Here is an 18,836-nt window from a genome sequence, read left to right on the forward strand (position 1 = left end):
TAGTATTCCTACAGTCAGCTTACATAAAATCTTTATTATTTGTAACCTTTTGTTAATTCATATCCATGTTTTTTTCTGTTATATTGTTGGCATTTCGAGAAAGTATATTCTTATTTTTTTAAAGTTCCCCTTTTGTTTTCTGACAGACTAAATGATTACTTCATTTGAGACTATTATCTATTGATTGTTACCTGTAAATCTCTCAGATTTTAGTTATAACACACAGAAAGAAATAAGAAAATGATACTGGATGCAAAACTGGTTTTAAGTTGAACAAAAGATGCTTATATCTAAAAGGTGTCAATAATATAAACAGTATGTAATCAGGTTATTGAAGACATTTTGAACTGATAATGTTCATCCCTTTACTCCCTCACTTACTAATATTTATATAAAGCTATCAGCTACAAGGTAATATACAAAAGTCAAGGAGAAATAGAAAAAGAGACCATGACTCAAGTTGTATTCATTAAAGTCATAATTTCACATTTATGTAGTATGAAATAAAATTAATTATGTTATGAAGGGCTGGAGCGATAGCACAGCAGCAGGGTGTTTGCCTTACACTCGGCTGACCCAGGTTGGATTCCTCTGCCCCTCTAGGAGAGCCCGGCAAGCTACCAAGAGTATCTCACCCACATGGCAGAGCCTGGCAAGCTACCCGAGGCGTATTCGATATGCCAAAAACAGAAACACCAAGTCTCACAATGGAGATGTTACTAGTGCCCGCACGAGCAAATCGATGAGCAGTGGGATGACAGTGATAGTGACAGTGATGTTATGAGAACTTAGGAAAAGAAGAGTAACGGTTTATTTTCAGTTGCCAAGATAAGATTTTTTTGAAGGGAATTGAATTTGAAGCAGGTATTCAGATGAAGTGATATTTGGATTCGCCTATATTGATGGAAGGACTAGCCACACATGAAAGCGAAGCAGAAATAATAAATGAAATATCTGTGTAAATTGTGATAAAATTTGATGGGAGGTGGTCAAGTATATAACAACTGATTTAGATAGATGCGTATGTATGAGTTATTTTACCAACCTGATGGAAAACTTAAAGAACATTAATAATTCATGTAAAATCAAATAATCTGTCTTATGGATTTATAACGAAACATGGCACAAATAGAAAAATAGATAAACAGTTATATTTATAGAATCATTTCATGTGTCTACGTTTTTATTGGTCCTGAGAAGATGCTTTCAATATGCAGTTTTCCCTTTTTTTAGTTCATAACAGAAAATTCTCCGAATTAAGTCATAACTCCTCAATAACAAATGAATCAAACGCAAAATGTACATGAATAGGACCATTTAATAGTACAATAGCTATTAATATAGGCCTGCCTGTCCTTTTACCTAGTGTTCTTTGTTCACAAGTGCCAACTTCACTTGGAACAATATAATCTCTTCCCCATTCATCTCTAGTTAAATTCGCCAATCAAGTTTACTCATTTTTTCCCTATTTATGTGAAAATGGTCACACGTTTCGCCTTTGTAGACCCATTAGAGCAAACTACTACATAGTCAAAATGATTAATCTCATAATAACAGGCAGAGTAATTGGAGCGATAGCACAGCGGTAGTGTATTCGCCTTTCACGCAGCCAACCCGTGTTCGATTCCTCCGCCCCTCTCAGAGAGCCCGGCAAGTGACCGAAAGTATTGCGCCCGCACAGCAGAGCCTGGCAGGCTACCCGTGGCGTATTGGATATGCCAAAAACAGTAACAATAAGTCTCACATTGAGAGACATTACTGGTGCCCGCTCGAAAGAATCGATGAACAACGGGATGACAGTGACTAATAATTTGGTCGCAGACATTTGAGTAATGGGAAATGTATAAAATTATAACTAAAAATATTCTTCCTACCCATTCTTTTTTAAAGTCTCAGTCATATAATGATTAAACCGCCATCCCTTCACCAGTGCACCTGTTCCCCCACCAAGAACCCCATTGTACCTCCCTCCCACACCCCAAGCCCCGCACCTGAGTGGCCAACGATCTTCCCTTTCTTTATTCTTTCTATACTTTGAACACATTCAATATTTCAACAGAGAACTGATTATTATTATTTGGAATTTTCCCCCAACAATCAAACCTGCTGAAAAGGTTTCATTGATAGTTTGTTTTCCATTGCTGAGAATGAAGATTATAGGTTTTGGATTTCTGTTGTTTAAGCTCAGCTCACATCTAGACGCATTTCTATAAGTCTCTGGGTGCCAAAATGTGTTAGTAGACCTCCTGGATCATAGTCTTTAAGGAGCAGAGGGCCGGCCGTGTCGTGTGCAGCTGCTTTGGATCTTCCTACCCATTCTTAACCTAATGAAAGATATCAATCATAGCAAAGGCCTCACAAGGGAGAGATCAGTACTAGGGCTCAGTTCTTATCTGGACTCACCAGCTATCTAGCTACCTGTATTTGATTGTATCATTTCCTCCTCATTGTGGACCAGAATTATGAACTTGTAAAACTGAGAGTCAAAACTCCATACTTACAGTTCAAAACATCAAGAGTTCTATATTCCTCCAAAGGACAGAACTTATTATCTTACTTTGTTTTCAGTAGCTTTTATGCAGTCCAATGCGTGCTCCTTATCTTCGTATCTGAGTGATAGTATATTCAGAACATTATCAAGATAAATTATACTCAACAATTTAGGTCTTTAGACCTAAATTCAGGACTTCAGAGAAAAACGTACAGTAAACCAGAACTCTCTCTTTATTCCTCCTTCATTGTCAATGTGTTTACTTTGAATTATCCTTCTGAGAACTCATCACAGCAAGAAGCCTTGCAGCAAGGATTTTTTTAAAAAAAAAAAAACTCTTTTCACTTTCAGCTCTCTCAGAACTGTTTGTTTAGCATTTTTAGGCTGCTGACATGAAAGTGTCTAGTGTGACGTACATGCACAATCCGCTGAGACTGATCAGACACACGAGACATGGGGTTTTATTGTGCTGCTAGGGATATAATGTCAGGTTTCCGTCGGCTTCCACCTGCTGGGTACCTGCATGAAACCCGGATTCTTTCACTCTGCCTTTGAAAAAATCAAAGTCATTCCTTTTGGATTAATCAAAGGAACTGTAGTATCCGCTGGACCTCAAAGTCACATCACAGCGATCCTGCATGAGAGGTGCTCTGTAGTCACAGGGCATCGTTTCTCATTCACTGACCATTAGCGTCATTCCTCGCTGAAAGGTGTTTCAGTCACTGAGCATTGTAATCACTTCCAGGAAGATGTTTAAGTGGAAGTATCATTCAAACCCAATGAGCAAGCAACACAAGAAAATTCTGGGGTTGTTTGTTTTCAGTGGCAGTAGGGATAGTGATATAGCATTCTTTACAGTGACACATTACTCCAGGTAAAATCAAGCAGTGACATGTAGAAATGCATAGGTGCTTGTGTCATGGATGGGGGCATGTAATACAAATGATGGCAGGTAAAAACAAACATACAGATTTCTTCTTTTCTTAAAAAAAAAAATACCATATTTTGGAGGGGCCAGAAGAGTAGTTCAGCCGGTAAGGTATTTACCTCAAAGGTGGTCAGCCTGGATTTGATCTCTGGTACCACATATGGTTTCCTGAGCACCGTGGGGTATGGCAAAAAAAAAAAAAAAAAAAAAAGGACAGACAATAACAAAACAACCTATCTTAGAGTTACTAGTTAATGGATTTATTGTATTTATCAATTGCATAAAATTCAATTGTGTGGATATGCCAGGAATTATTTAACCAATGTCTCAAGGGACATATAAAATTATTTTTAGCAATTTGATATTAGAAATACTATAAGCATAGTTACCATAATATAATCTTCAATATATTCCATTTCATAATATTTTTTAGGTTTATATTTTTTAAAATTTGTTTTCAGGACACACTTGCTTGTACTCAGGGTACGACCTGAATAGTATTGTGGTTCTGGCTCTGCACTCATAAATTAGTTTTGAGAGACCATACAGAGGGGGTGGCAGCGACTGAACATGGGTGGGTGGTGTGCAAGGCAAACTCCTTACCTGCTCTACTATCTCAGACCATGCATTTCATAATTATACAACTCTGTCTTAAAGTTTAATTTTTTTAATTGGTGAAAGGGCTGGAGCCATAGCACAGCAGTTGGGCTTTTGCCTTTCACATGGCCAACCCATGTTCGATTCTTCCGCCCCTCTTGGAGAGCCCGGCAAGCTACCAAGAGTATCCCGCCCACACGGCAGAGCCTGGCAAGCTAACCATGGCGCATTGGATATGCCAAAAACAGTATAAACAAGTCTCACAATGATATATGTTAACTGGTGCCCGCTCGAACAAATCAATGAGCAACAGGATGACAGTCACAGTGTGACAGTGAATTGATGAAAGTCTTTATTTAGAAATTAGAAAATGAGGATATATAGAATATTTAGAAAATGAGGATATATACTAATTCCTTAATAATAATTCTTTGACCATATCTTAAACTTTGGTATTTATCCTGCTTGGAGTTTTCAGTTATCTTTGTTTGTTTGTTTTTGATCAGTATCTGTAAGAAATTTTACTCAGAGCAGATTTTATAAAATGTATTATTTATTTTTCTGCTTTAATCTTTTTCTTTCACATGTTAATTTATTATACATAATCAGCAGTTTACCAGATCTTGTTTGTATGTGTGTATATTTACTCTTTATATGTACATTCCATGGACTGGAACGATAGCACAGCGGGTAGGGCGTTTGCCTTGCATGCGCCTGACCTGGGTTCCATTCTTCCGTCCCTCTCTCCCTCTCGGAGAGGCTGGCAAGCTACTAAGAGTATCCTGCCTGCATGGCAGAACCTGGCAGGCTACCTGTGGCGTATTAAAAATGCCAAAAACAGTAAAAAAATCTCCCAATAGAGGTGTTACTGGTGCCCGTTCGAGCAAATCTATGAACAACGGGACACAGTGCTACAGTGCTATGTATGTACATTCCATCCAGAATAATGTCAATGATTCTGTTTTCAATTTCATTGATAGTTTCATTGGCCAGTTTCTAGTCTTTCAGTAAGTATATCCATTATTATGTTGTCTCATTCTATAATTTCGGTTCTAACATTAAAATTAAGCCTGAGGTGCCTGAGGTACACCTCTTTTATTTTTTTTCATTGATGTGTTAGGTGCATTTGACATTTTTGTCCAATTTTTCAAATTATCCTGGAACATTTGGTTACATAATTCATACATACTCATTTCATAATATCCAGGGGTGCTTTTTAAAAATCACTGTATCACTGCCACTGTCATCCTGTTGCTCATCGATTTGCTGGAGCAGGCACCAATAACATCTCCATTGTGATACTTGTTACTGTTTTTGGCATATTGAATACGCCACGGGTATTCAATACTCGTGTAACTTGCCAGGCTCTGCCGTGCAGGTGAGATACTCTCGGTAGCTTGCAGGGCTCTCCGAGAGGGGAGGAGGAATCAAACCCGGGTCGGCCGCATGCAAGGCAAATGCCCTACCTGCTGCGCTATCGCTTTTTAAAAATATATACATTCATTGAATAACCATGGATTACAAAATTACAGAGTTCATCAGGTGTACAGTGTTCCAACACCAATTGTGTTGGTGTTGGTAGGTTGGTTGGTTGGTTGATTGGTTAGTTTTAGTTTGGTTTGTTTTTTTGAGCCACTTCCTTTGTTCTTTATCTACTTTCCTTCAGCTAACTTCCTCAGTTTCCTGCCTGCCCGCCACCCTGCCTCTGTGGTAGGTGCTTTTCTCCATTGCTCTTCATAGTGTTCCGTTCCTTGGCCTATCCCCCTCTCTCCCTGTCCAGTGGCAGATTCCAGCTAAAAATCAGTTCTTTTTGTTTGTTTGTGGACCACACCTGGCTATGCTCAGGACTTTGCACTCACGGATCACTTCTGGTGGGCTCAAGGGACCATATGCGCTGCTGTGGATTGAGCTCAGGTTGGCCACTTGCAAGGCAAACACCCTACTGATTATATTATCACTGCAGCCCATAAGACCAGTTCTGATCCAGTTGTGTGTATAACTAGAAATACACTTTTCCTCTAATCCCAGTTCTCTTGTCTTCAGAACATAGAAATTTCTGAACTGTAGTGAGATGCATCTCCTCATCCCTTGAGTTCTCCAACAAATCATTAACAGCTGTTTTCTGTATTTGCAGACTCTGGGCTAGAGGCAAAAATACCACTATGTGCTACTTTGTCTCACTAGAAGGTGTTAAAGCCTTGAAAGTCACTGCATCAGTTTAATTCTGATTGATGACAAAACATATTCTGGAGATAGGGAGATGATATAAGGGATCAGGTGCTTTCCTTTCATGTGGCTTGATTCTCGGTACCACATATATTCCCTCAAGTACCACCAGGAGCAATCTCTGAGCACGGAGCTGTATCTCTGTCACTGCCATCCCATTGCTCATCGATTTGCTCAAGCGGGCACCAGTAATGTCTCCATTGTGAGATTTGTTGTTACTGTTTTTGGCATATCAAATATGCCACAGGTAGTTTGTCAGGCTCTGCCTTCCGGGCGAGATACTCTCGGTAGCTTGCCGGGCTCTCCAAGAGGGGCGGAGGAATCAAACCTAGGTCGGCTGTGTGCAAGGCAAACGCCCTATCCTCTGTGCTATCATTCCAACCCCGAGCACGGAGCTAGGGGACAAAAAAACAAACAAACAAACAAAAAAAACTAAGCAATGTTGGGTATGGCCCAAATACCCCCACCCTGACTCCAAGAAAAAAATCTCAAAATTCTTCAATAAAAGAGAAATTATCAGATTTCTGTGTATATTTCAAAAATGGCTGAATTTAAGACAGCAAGACAGATTTGATTAGTCTGATATGGGGTATAATGCAAACTCTGTTTTTGGAATTTGTGATAGTGTCTTTTCACAACTTATGCCTAGGCTACCCATTCCTTTTCTGATATCAAGTACCACCTGAAAAAACTAAGTAACAGAAATGAGAGCAGTCGACTGGGTGCTATTTTATGTATACTTAAATAACCTCAACTTTATAGTGAAATATGATTAATATCAGTGTAGAAATGATGAAACAGCCTCATAGAAATTTACTTATTCAAATTAAATATCAAGAATTTGAGTGCTTTGTCTGTACACAATATTGTATTCCAACTGAGCACAAGTTTGATTATTTTGTAACATAAATTTACCTTGTTGCTAGGTAAGATGTTGCAAAGAGTGTTAACAAAGGACCTTTATTTTTAGAGAAATTAGCTCAGTATTTTTCCAGTAAAAATATCTCAAAAGTATATAAAGATTCTCCTATCTGCAGTTCTTTTTAAGATTTAAAATTAGATGTGTTCTAGTCAAAGGAACTTCGTTTAAAAAAATGCTTCATTGGAGATAATGTCTTTTAGCATTTTCTTTGCTTCTTGTCAGGGTAGAAAACAATGGTTCTTTTGCTTGATTTAATATAATTATGTCTGACAACACAGTTGACAGAGAAACTGCTAATATACTAAAGATTTTTCAAGTTCTCTGCTCCTAAAAGCCATTAAAAGTGTTAGCAAACCAGAAATACCACAACCAAATATTCAAAAGTTATTACCAGAGGAATTATCTATCTCTGGGATTGTTGGGTGTAAATTACTTTGCAAAAATCATCATTTTTTTATTCCTTCTTTGACTAACCCAATAAAAATGGTTCCATATTAAATGGGGAAACTTAATTTTGTATACTAAAGGGTTTACAAAACCTTTATGTTTGAGGTTTTGGATTTGGGGTCACACCTGGCAATGCTTAGGGATAGTCCTGACTTAGTGCTCGAGGGACTATGTGGTACTAGGAAAAAAGGAAAAATCTAACCTGGGCCTCCAGCATGCAAAGCAGGTGCTTTAATCCTTTGAACTATATCCCCTACCCATGATTCGAGGTTTTAATTAGAAAATAAAATAAACAGAATATGAGAATCCTTTCTATCTAGCATTTATTTAAAAACATTCTTGTCAGAGGAGGAATCATTACTCATTTGAGATGGAAAGTTTAATTTTCTTAACAAGGCTTTCTTTAATATTTTACTTTTTACTTATACTGCCCCTGGGGCCATGTAATCTCGTCCACGGCAGAGCCTAGCAAGCTACCTGTGACGTATCTGATAAGCCAAAAACAGTAACAGTAACAACAACATGCTCTTCGTGTTCCTGGAGCGAGCAGATGCCATTGAGCTACAATAGCACGTGACAGGGGTGAATGAAGACGTTACTGGTGCCTGCTTGAGCAACTGATGAACAATGGGATGACAGTGACAGTGACTTGTAATGTGTTGGCATTTTTGATAGATAAGCTCCATTCTTGAAATCTCAATATTGGGGAGTTGGAGCTTACCAAGCAGGTTGTGAAGGCCATTGCCAGCGAAAACTCAGCCAACCGGGGCAGATGATTTAACCAGAGGATGCAGTGCTTAGAGGACCCTGATGTGTCAGTGGCCTTTAGGCCCATGTGACAAGTTCTTAGAGACCACCGGCCATACCCTAAATACTCAGGGGAACAGCAGTGCCACAAATGAGCACACGTATGCGTTCATCTCCAATCCCTATGCTATTTCTATTGACTCCTTTACTACAAGAACATACTCTACTTTATAGTCTACATATTCTACTTCATTCCAAGAATATTTTATAGAACTAATAAAAATATCAAATGTGAAAGTGACTTTTGATATAACCTAGTTCCACAAACATTTCTCTATTACATTTAACGAAATACGCAACCTAATGAAAATAGAGACTTTCCATTTAGGATATAAGTTAGAGAATAGTAAATATCCAGTTGTCTTTTTTTTAACCAAACTACTTAGTTGGATTAAATATTGAAAAATTATAATAACTAGAAAATATCACTGTCACTGTATCACTGTCATCCCATTGCTCATCTTTGCTCGAGCGGGCACCAGTAACGTCTCCATTTGTGAGACTTGTTGTTACTGGTTTTGGCATATCGAATACACCACAGGTAGCTTGCCAGGCTCTGCCGTGCAGGCGGGACACTCTTGTAGCTTGCCGGGCTCTCTGAGAGAGACGGAGGAATCGAATCCAAGTCGGCTGCACGCAAGGCAAAAGTCCTACCTGCTGTGCTATCACACCAGCCTGAATTATTGACCGCGGAACTTAAAATGTTGGAGGAATTAATCCAAATTAGAAGGTGATGCACATGTAATCAAACAGAATTGAGTTCATTTACTAGACAAATAAATATAAATGTATAGGATACTAGAAAAAAATTCTAACTTACAAACTCAGAAGCAGTTAAAAACTATCTACCTTTTCTGTGCATAAAATTCCACTTTGGAAATCAAAACTCCAAGAAATTCTCCCAAACATGCTATTTGTCCCTTCAGCCGAGATTCCAACAGCCCGCTGGTGCTTTATTCCTGTCCCGGACCTCCACACTGCTGAGCGCCCAGGAGACCAGGCCAGCTCCCACAGCTGCCTCCTTCTCACCCTGGCCCCTGTCCTCACTGCAAGAGATGACAAAGAAAATATGAGGGGAAGATAATTGGTGTTTTCCTTAAAGAGCTTGCAGAGATACATAGGCAATATAATGCCAGATATTGTTTAATTTCTGAAGAACAAATCAAGTTAAATTGTTTGCATATGCCAGGAATAGGCTGTAATTTTTGTGGGTAGGTGAAAGTGGTGTCTGAGATAGAGTCACATTCAAACAGTGACCTGAATAAGTTCAGAACGCAGGCCTTGGTGCTGTTGCTGATAGACACATAGCCCAAGGGATATGAATAGGACTTGAAATGGATTACAGGGGGCTGGAGAAATAGCACAGCAGGTAGGGTGTTTTCCTTGCACTCCACCGATCTGGGTTCAATTCCCAGCATCCCATATGGTGGTCCCCTGAGCACTGCCAGGGGGTAATTCCTGAGTGCAGAGCCAGGAGTAATCCCTGTGCATTGCCGGGAGTGACCCAAAAAGAAAAAAAAGAAATGGATTACACTTGTTGCCTATGAGAAAGAGCAAGGAGGACTGGAGAGCAAGTACAGTGAGTAAGACACTTGCCTTGCATGCAGCTGACTCCAGTGTGATTCACTGTATGTCCAGAGTGGTCCCAGGGCAGAGAGCCAGGAGCAAACCTTTGAGTGTAGCTAAATGTGGCCTGAGAACAAATATAACAGCAATAACTAAAAAAAAAGTGAAAGAGCAAAGAGTCCAGCCTCTAAAGTACAATAAGAGCACTTTCATTCAGTGCTCATTCATTTTATGGATTACTATAGCCTGAGTAGAACAGAAAAGACACAGTTATGCAAAGGGCAGAATGAAAATAAATCATAGTAATGTTACCATTTTACTCTGTTAGCTATGCTGAATTGCAGAAATGATCATTCCCTACTTGAGTTGGAAATCATACATTTTGCAAGTAAAGCAGAGGGTATAAAAATGATTGTGAGTTAATCATGCAGTATTTTGTAATAACCAGAAATGTCCTCCAGGTGGATGCCACTAAATTATAGACAGTTTAAAATATCTGATATAAATATTATGTAAAAGTTTAAAAGGCTCAAATAATTGCACAGATCATCATAGTTCCATCTCTACGTTCTAGAGTAAATCGTAAATGTGTCTTTAGTTTACAGTGTTCAAAGATGAGGTTCACAGAGATTAACTGATTTGTCGAAGTTTAGCTAGAAAATAATTGGTGGAAAATCAGGGGTACATTAAGAGCAGAGACTGGGATAGTTCACATAGCCCAATCAGCAGGCACCCTTAAAGTACAGAGTAAAGTCCTACTCTTTCCTCTTCTGTTTTTGCTTATGTTGCCCTCCACATCTAAGACCCTAAAACTATTTATTCTAGTCTTTCCTGAGCATACTTTTGTTTATTTTATAAACCATTCCATTCTTTCCTTTTGAGCGTATTTCTGCTTTCTAATTATATTCTAAACCCTAGGCTGTTTTGCCCAGGGGACTATCCTGACCCTTAGGGTTGGGTTTTTGTTAGGAAAGATCTCCCATTGTCTAGGAAAAGCAGAAGACAAAAAAAAAAAAGAGAAAGAAACAAGGCAGATGTGATGAACACAAAAAGAAATAGTCAAGACTGTGAAAAGGTAAAGAGGAAAAATTCTCAATTACATGAAATAATTGGAAAGAACATCTGTCCTGATCCTGCTGTACAGAGTAAAGAGAACAGTTTAAGAGAAGTGTAATTTGAAGATAGGCTTGTATGAACATGTCAAAGGACTTAGCATAATGAAAACACTTTTGGTACTGTTGGTATGGTTTCAACTATGAGACACATATGACATTTCTATGTAGACCCATTCAAATCCCTAAATGTGTCTCTTTATTCTGCATGTATTTATGTTTGAAGGAGAATGTCACTGAAGTGGAGACGAGAATGTCCAAGCCTAGTAGAATCAGAGGCTGTTTTAGGATGAAGGGTTTTCTCCTGGGAATGACAGATTCTAAACTGAAGAAGTGAGAACCTGTGTAGGATATTCATGGTCTTCGTGCAAAATGAAGAGTCAGGACAATATATAAAATGGGAATGATATGTCAGAGTATAAAATGGTGAAGTTGGGAATCAGAGAGAATGCCAGAGAAAGTAGGTAAGAATCAGAATGGATGGAGAAAGACAAGAAAGGGTCCTAATGGTTGCTTTGGGCTTACTTTATGTTCTAGCATTAATTTATAATTTGAGTTCAAATGAATGGTTAACTTTCTTATGCAAAGAAGGATAAGGCATATATATATATTTATACAGGCATATTAATGGATGTGAAAAAGAATTAATCACAGATTGATTTCTGCAATGTTGGGACAAAAACCATGTATTACATATGCTTTTAAAGATTAACATTTCAGTTGCTCCTTTTAACTTGTATGTACAAACAAAAGCTCCCCAATTCCAGAAGGTTTTCTTCTCCCCAGAAAAACAGTCACTCCCCATCTCTTCATCTTTCTGCTGTTGGCATCCATTGATCTATATTTGTTTCTGAATTGATCTATTCAGTATATTTTATATACATATTATATAACATATGTCTTCTTATGTTTTGATTTTTTTCACTTGACATAATGTTTGGGGGCTCATTCATGTTGTCATTTGAATCACTACTCCACTTGTTTTTATGAATGAGTAATAGTTCTATATCACATTTTAATCTATTCATCCATTGATAGAATTTTAATTGCTTCTACATTATGATTAATTTTGCTATGTACGCCTGTATATGTTTTTTTGTGTGTGTGAATATGTGTTTTTGTTTCTCTGAGGTGTTTATTTAGAATTAGAATTGCTCTATGATTTTTAATTGTATGTTTTAAAATTTTGTGGATCCACCAAACTATTTTCCACAATTGTTGAATTATTTATATTCCCACTAGCTATGCATGAGTTATTATTTCTCTATAAGTATCCTCACATACTTTGTATCAGTGTTGCAGAATAATCTTGGAGTAACACGTGCTATACTGCTTCATATCTACTGTGTTGGTCATATTAAAAAGAGATAATAATAAAAGATGGTTAACTCCATATTATTGCTGGTCAGAATGTAAATAACTCAGCATTTGTGGAAAATATCTTGGTAAGCTCACTAAATGGTTGTGGATCCACAAAATAGCTATGGACATATTTTAGACATTAATATGATTATTGTAGTTAATTTTATTATTTAAAAGGAAGTTCTCATATAATAATTTATCTTTAGCATACATTATCTTTATATTATATTTGCAATGTGTATTATTTAAAAGCATGTTATTTATTTTGTTAATATTTATTACACAATGGATATTTATAATATAGTTATAATTTATTATAATTATTATTTTAAAGTCTCAGTTATGTTCATAAACTACCTTTCCATATACCCCTTATCATTTATTTTAGTTAAATTTTGGAAGGAGCCCTTTTAGTAGTCTTTAAAATAAAAGACACTAGCATTTTGTTCCTGAGGCTCTCCATTAATTTGCATTGAAATATCACTGTAATACTTTGCAAATGAAGCAATTGAACTCTACCAATAAAGTCTGCAAATATAAGAGCATGTACAGATGTGATTTTCACCAGTTTGGGTCCTATATCTTAGTCACTTAGCTCCAGGTGTGAATTTAAGCCATGAATGCCTTCCACTGAACAGGTTAAATGGAAGGTATTTTTCCAGTATGTAGTAAACATAATAATGATAATTTTGAATGTGTTTGTCATTTAGGTTTCTTAAGGTAGCTAATTCTTTGCTTTTATTATGTTTATCACAGAAAAGGGAACTTCTTTCCATTAAATACATTTTGTTTGTTTTCATTTTAAGACTTTATTTTATTCAATTGCTTAAAAAAGTCATTGTAAATCACTAAACAAGACTTTGGCAGAAAAGATGATTAATGTGAGAGCCAGTGATCATGAATCAATAAATGTTAGTTATGGCATTGATGCAGTAATTTTTAGTATAAATTTGAATCAATTATTTGACCTTTTGGTGTTCACAGTTATCAAATAATGGAGTTGAAGATTTTTTTTAAAGATTACTTCTTGAGCCAAAACTGATTCTGTTTCATTAAAAAGCGAACGATGTAATAGCAATTTTTCTACTACTTATACCCAAATATTTTTAGTCTGATATTTTGATTATTAGTAAAAATTATGTCAAAAAATTAAAGAGACATTTACTGACATTATTCAAAGAGCAGTATTTTTAGTAATGTTGGTAATTTTACAGGGTTTGGATGTGTATTTGCCATTTTTCAATATAGAATAGTCTGTATTGAAAAAACATTAATGAACCTGCATTTACTGTGTTTTGCTTCATGTTAATTCCCAGGAGTATATATTTTATGGTAAGGACCAATAACATGCAAAACAGTAATTCTAATTTACAAAAACAGTGCAAAGATCAAAGTTCAGCCATAGGCAATGCTGAATGATACTCAACCTATGAGAGCCAGAAACCCGACCAGTTATGTTTTTGAAATCAGGTTGGTTAGAGGGAAAATACTGTTTCTTGGTGCATGAATATTTATCATCAAATGCTATTAGAAATGATGTGCTTCTCATTTCCTATTAATGGAGATATAAGGAGTACTACAAAGGATTTTATGCTCCTTGAATTTCAGGATTTGCTGATTCAATTTTAAATGTATTCTCTCTTTTTATATTTTCTGTAGGATGTGTTCACTCCTGAATGCAAATTTAAGGAATCTGTGTTTGAAAACTACTATGTGATTTATTCTTCTACACTGTACCGTCAGCAAGAATCAGGCCGAGCGTGGTTTTTGGGACTCAATAAAGAAGGTCAAATTATGAAGGGGAACAGAGTGAAGAAAACCAAGCCCTCATCACATTTTGTACCCAAACCGATTGAAGGTATGAAACGAACTTTTTCAAGACTGAACCATTGTATTAATGCCAATTCTGTTTTGTTCCTTTGCTCTGTAGAGCTTACTTAGAATGCTGCACTGTATCAGACTAAAGACTCTAAATCACAATAGTAATTCAAGAATGGAAGGAGTAAATTCTCTTATAAATATTTGACATTTGGCAAAGCACTGCTTTAGCATGAAAGCTTGAAAATGACTAATTTAGAAAAATTAGTGTTGGAGAATAATTTCACTCTTTTTTGAGCTTAATATAATTTCTCAGACCATACTCTTGAGACACCAATAATACTATTACTGTAGCACTGTATCACTGTCATCCCATTGTTTATTGATTAGCTTGATCGGGCATCAGTAAGGTCTCCATTGTGAGACTTGTTGTTACTGTTTTTGGCATATGCCGCAGTGGCTTACCAGGCTCTGCCATGCTTGCGGGATACTCTTAGTAGCTTGCCGACCTCTCTGAGAGGGACTGAGGAACCGAACCCGGGTCAGCTACATGCAAGGCAAACACTCTACCCGCTGTGCTATCGCTCCAAACATTTCAAAAGTATTTTAGAAATCTGTCTCGCCCAATATCTACATCAGTTGGAAAAAATTATCAACATAATCTATTAGTCTTTTTTGCATATTTAAAATAAAATTTTATGCTATTTACTTTTATTAATAAATATTTGTAGATCTAAATTTAGCTATTTTAGTTGAGCCAAAAGCCTTCTCCTCTTTTGAACACTTAACAGGAAGCAAATTTATTTCAAGGTGAGCAGTAGAATAATAATATTTTTGCTGAGAAAAACTATTTTTTCTAAATTTGTTCTGTAGGTAGGATGAGAATGTATCCTTGGAGTGACCATATTTACTGCATTCAGGCTGTTTTCTATTATTTTTTTTTAAGTATAGACTAAAACCAAGAGAGGTTTTGACATTTAACAGCTATCATTCTTGTCTAAAAATAATACATTGTAGCCACTTAAAAGTTAGTTCAGGAACCATAGAGATTGTACAGTGGGTAGTGCACTGACCTTGCATGAGGTTGACCCAGGTTCAACCCCAGAATCCCAGGTGTACCCCCGCAACACTGCCAGGAGAAATTCCTGAGCCAGGAATAGCCCTCTGAGCATCACTGAGTATGAGCCAAAATAAAAAAAAAAATATTATTTTAAGCTCCTTGTCTGATAAAATGAGAATATTGGAACAATTTGTTATAAATGTAATTTTGTAGGATCGATTTGTTTTGTAGGATACTTTGTATTAGGTATATATCTTATGTCTATGTAATCTATAATATTTATGATATATGTGTAATACATATCACATGATACATTTGTGGAGGATAATATATCATTGTTTTATATAAACACACACACATATATATACATATATATATACATATATATAATGTCACTGTATTATCTACGTACTAATCTACCTCACATGGCAACTGCAGGTAGGGCAACTGCCATGTGAGGTAGGTTAGTATATAGATGTAATGCCTGATGTAAGGACCTATAGCTATTGCAATGAGCAAGCATGTTAAAACAGTGCTTTTCTTCAAAGCCCAGAGCAGAATGTGACATTCAGAGTTTCTAGTCCCTCTCATATTCGCCAGTCCAGACATCTGTGCTTTTTACCTTACGACATGAAACTTTCTTTCCTGCAACACATTTTGTTTATGGTCTCATGTTTTTTATCCTCTTTTCTTCACATTTCCATTCACTCATTTGCCTAGAAATGAATAATGGTCCTTGTATAAAATTAATTCACAAGTCAATACTTCTTTCAGGGCTTCCCTAACTTCCCTGAAATAGAGTCAAACATTATATCATCACTGTATACATTTCTCTTGTCTAGAAATGTGATAAATTTATTTACTGCCATCCTGTTTTGTTTTTACATGGTTTGTTAGATCACTATTTGGATAAACAGAATGTTTTATTTTGCTCATATCTCCTGTATTTTGTAAAATATCTGGCACATCAGAGAGATACTCAAGAATTAGTTTTCAGTTAAATAAATATGTGAATAGACAAATGAACAGAGAACATGAAAACAAAGGACCATATGCGCCACATGCTATAATATCTTTAGATATATAAAATGTCCACTTGATATAAAATATAGAGGGCCTAATTTATTTATTTTTATTTAGACACCATGATTTACATTAATTTTAATATTAAGATTTCAGAAATATCATGTTTCTATACTGCATCTACCATGGAGTATCAGCTTCCTCATCACTGTCTGCAGTCCACTCTCACCTCCCACAACCACTTGGCAAACTCAGTTCTTTAATTAGACTCTGCTAGACTCACTACTGGCGGTCATTAATTTTCTTGCCATATTTCTCTATACTCAAGTATAAGATCACCTGTGGCTAGAGAGATAACACAGCAAGGAAGGTGCTTTTCTTGAATGATTCCAACCTTGATTCAGTCCCTGGTCCCCTTTTTGGTTCCCAGGCATTGCCAGGAGTCATCCTTGAGTGCAGAGGCAGGTGTATGCCCTGAGTGCCACCATTATCTCCCCAAAAAATAAAAAAAAAGTGAGATAGTTGGTATTTTTTCTTCTCTGTTTGATCTTCTGTGCTCAGCTTAATACTCTCCATTTCAATTTAAGTTGCAGAAAACTGTGGGATTTCACCTCTTCTTATAGCTGAGTAGTATTTCATTGTTTATATACACCCCGATTTTTCAGTGCATTAAACTGTTCTTGGAACTTGGATTGTCTCCAGATTGTGGCTACTGTGAATAGCCCTGTAGTAAATATAGGAGTGTAGATATATTTTAGAATTAGTTTTTTTGAGTTCTTGGGATAGATGTTAAGAAGTAGAATCAGGCAGAGTGATAATGCAGGCCATCCGGGTTTGATCTCCAGCATCCCATATGGTATCCCCCCACCCCACCAGGATTAATTTCTGAGTGCAGAGCCAGAAGTGATCCCTGAGCAGTCTGAGTGTGGTACAAAAGCAGAAAAAAGAACCCCCCAAAAAAAACAAAAAGACAAAAAGAACAAGTGGAATCAGTGGATTTTCTAAAACCCATTATTTTAATTAAAAAAATGTTCACGCTGTTTTCCATATAGGGTAACTTAGAAGATTTCCCCAAAACATCAGAGGAGGCTTCCTTTCACACCGTGTCCAGCTCATACATCCAACACAGTCTATTTGATGTATTCTCTTCTCACTGGTGGGTGGTGGTATCTTATTTTGATTTTCATCTCCCATTCATAAGTGAAGAAGGGCACTTTCATATATCTATCATTACGTTTTCTTTGAGAAGTGTAAAGCATACACCTCTGAATTCTGTACATCAAGTTTTACTTTTATTGTTTGTTTTATTTTTGGTTTTAAATACTGAGTGTTTTAAAAATTGTGGATATTAGTTCCTTATCAAATGTTGGTGAGCTAATATTCTCTCCCACCAGTATGCAACCTTTTTATTCTAGTCTTTTCTTTCATAATGCAGAAAATTTTATATGCTGTAAGGGGAAGAAGATGAGAAGTATTTTAAGCAGAATTCATATCTGCAAAAAGTTATAAAATTCTATAGTAAAATATAATATATATTAATAGAAGAAACACTTAGACAAGTAATAGGAAATGATAGTTTTATTCATAATTAGTCACATTCCTTTGTCCAAAAATGTTGACTTCTCTAAATACTTTTTAAAAGGATTTTGTAAATAGGTTAGCTTGCCACCATTGTTTTTATACAGTGTGTAGGCAATATATACCCCCATTTTTGTGTAGGGAATTGGCCTAGCTGAAGATAGCTCCAGAGTAGGTTTGTGTTCTTATTATACTCTGTTTGTTTGTTGTTTCAATAGTTATGCTGTTTTCTAAGTCCTGTTGCTTATATCATTTTGAACGTCAGGATTCCCCCAAATTAAGCTCTGCTAGTTTGAGGATCTTGCACTGATTACGTGATTATAATTATCCACCAGCCCTTTCCCTTCTCAATTTCACCCTCCAGCCTGTGTTTAGAATTTAGGAGGTGTTAATGAGGGGTTGTAAGGGCATCTATTGAGACAGATGGATGGACATGATATTTAAAGCCATGACGAGGTACATGCCACATCAACCTTTACTTACATAAGTCCCCTCCCTTGAAATTTAATGCAGCACTGCAGACTTTGCAAATCCCAGGTTTGCCCTTTCAGAGCATTGTTCATACTGCAGAGAAGTAACTCCCCCAGATTAAATTGTCTTCTTGGTGACCTCCCCCTTTAGTATCAGATATAGCATCCAAATACTCTTCAACAAAGAGCAAAATGCAGTCCCCTCCTTTTCTCCTCCCTCCTTCTTCAAAAAGCTCATTACTCAGCTCCTGCAGGTGGTTGAGTATTCAAAATCTAGTCGCTTTTCCCTAAAAAAGAACATGTGCACTTTCCAAAGATCTAAAATTCGAGAACTTAATCCTGTTTATGTTTCTAAAATAAAATTAGTATCGACTGAGAGCTCTTGCCTTAGAAATATTAAACAAAGAAGATGAGCATTTGTTTACCATT

At 36.6% G+C, this 18,836-nt stretch overlaps 1 protein-coding gene across 3 annotated transcripts in view; it reads left to right on the top strand.

The window, feature by feature from the left end:
• Positions 1-18,836, top strand: part of FGF12 (fibroblast growth factor 12) — a 580,565-nt gene that overhangs the window by 541,739 nt on the left and 19,990 nt on the right. For all 3 annotated transcript variants that reach the window (XM_004603002.2, XM_004603001.2, XM_004603000.2), the window contains one exon: positions 14,118-14,316. In XM_004603002.2, coding sequence (XP_004603059.1) covers positions 14,118-14,316 — 199 coding nt within the window. The remainder of the gene's footprint in view (positions 1-14,117; positions 14,317-18,836) is intronic.

The sequence above is a fragment of the Sorex araneus genome, chromosome 2 (assembly GCF_027595985.1).
Source record: "Sorex araneus isolate mSorAra2 chromosome 2, mSorAra2.pri, whole genome shotgun sequence".
Classification (NCBI taxonomy): domain Eukaryota; kingdom Metazoa; phylum Chordata; class Mammalia; order Eulipotyphla; family Soricidae; genus Sorex; species Sorex araneus.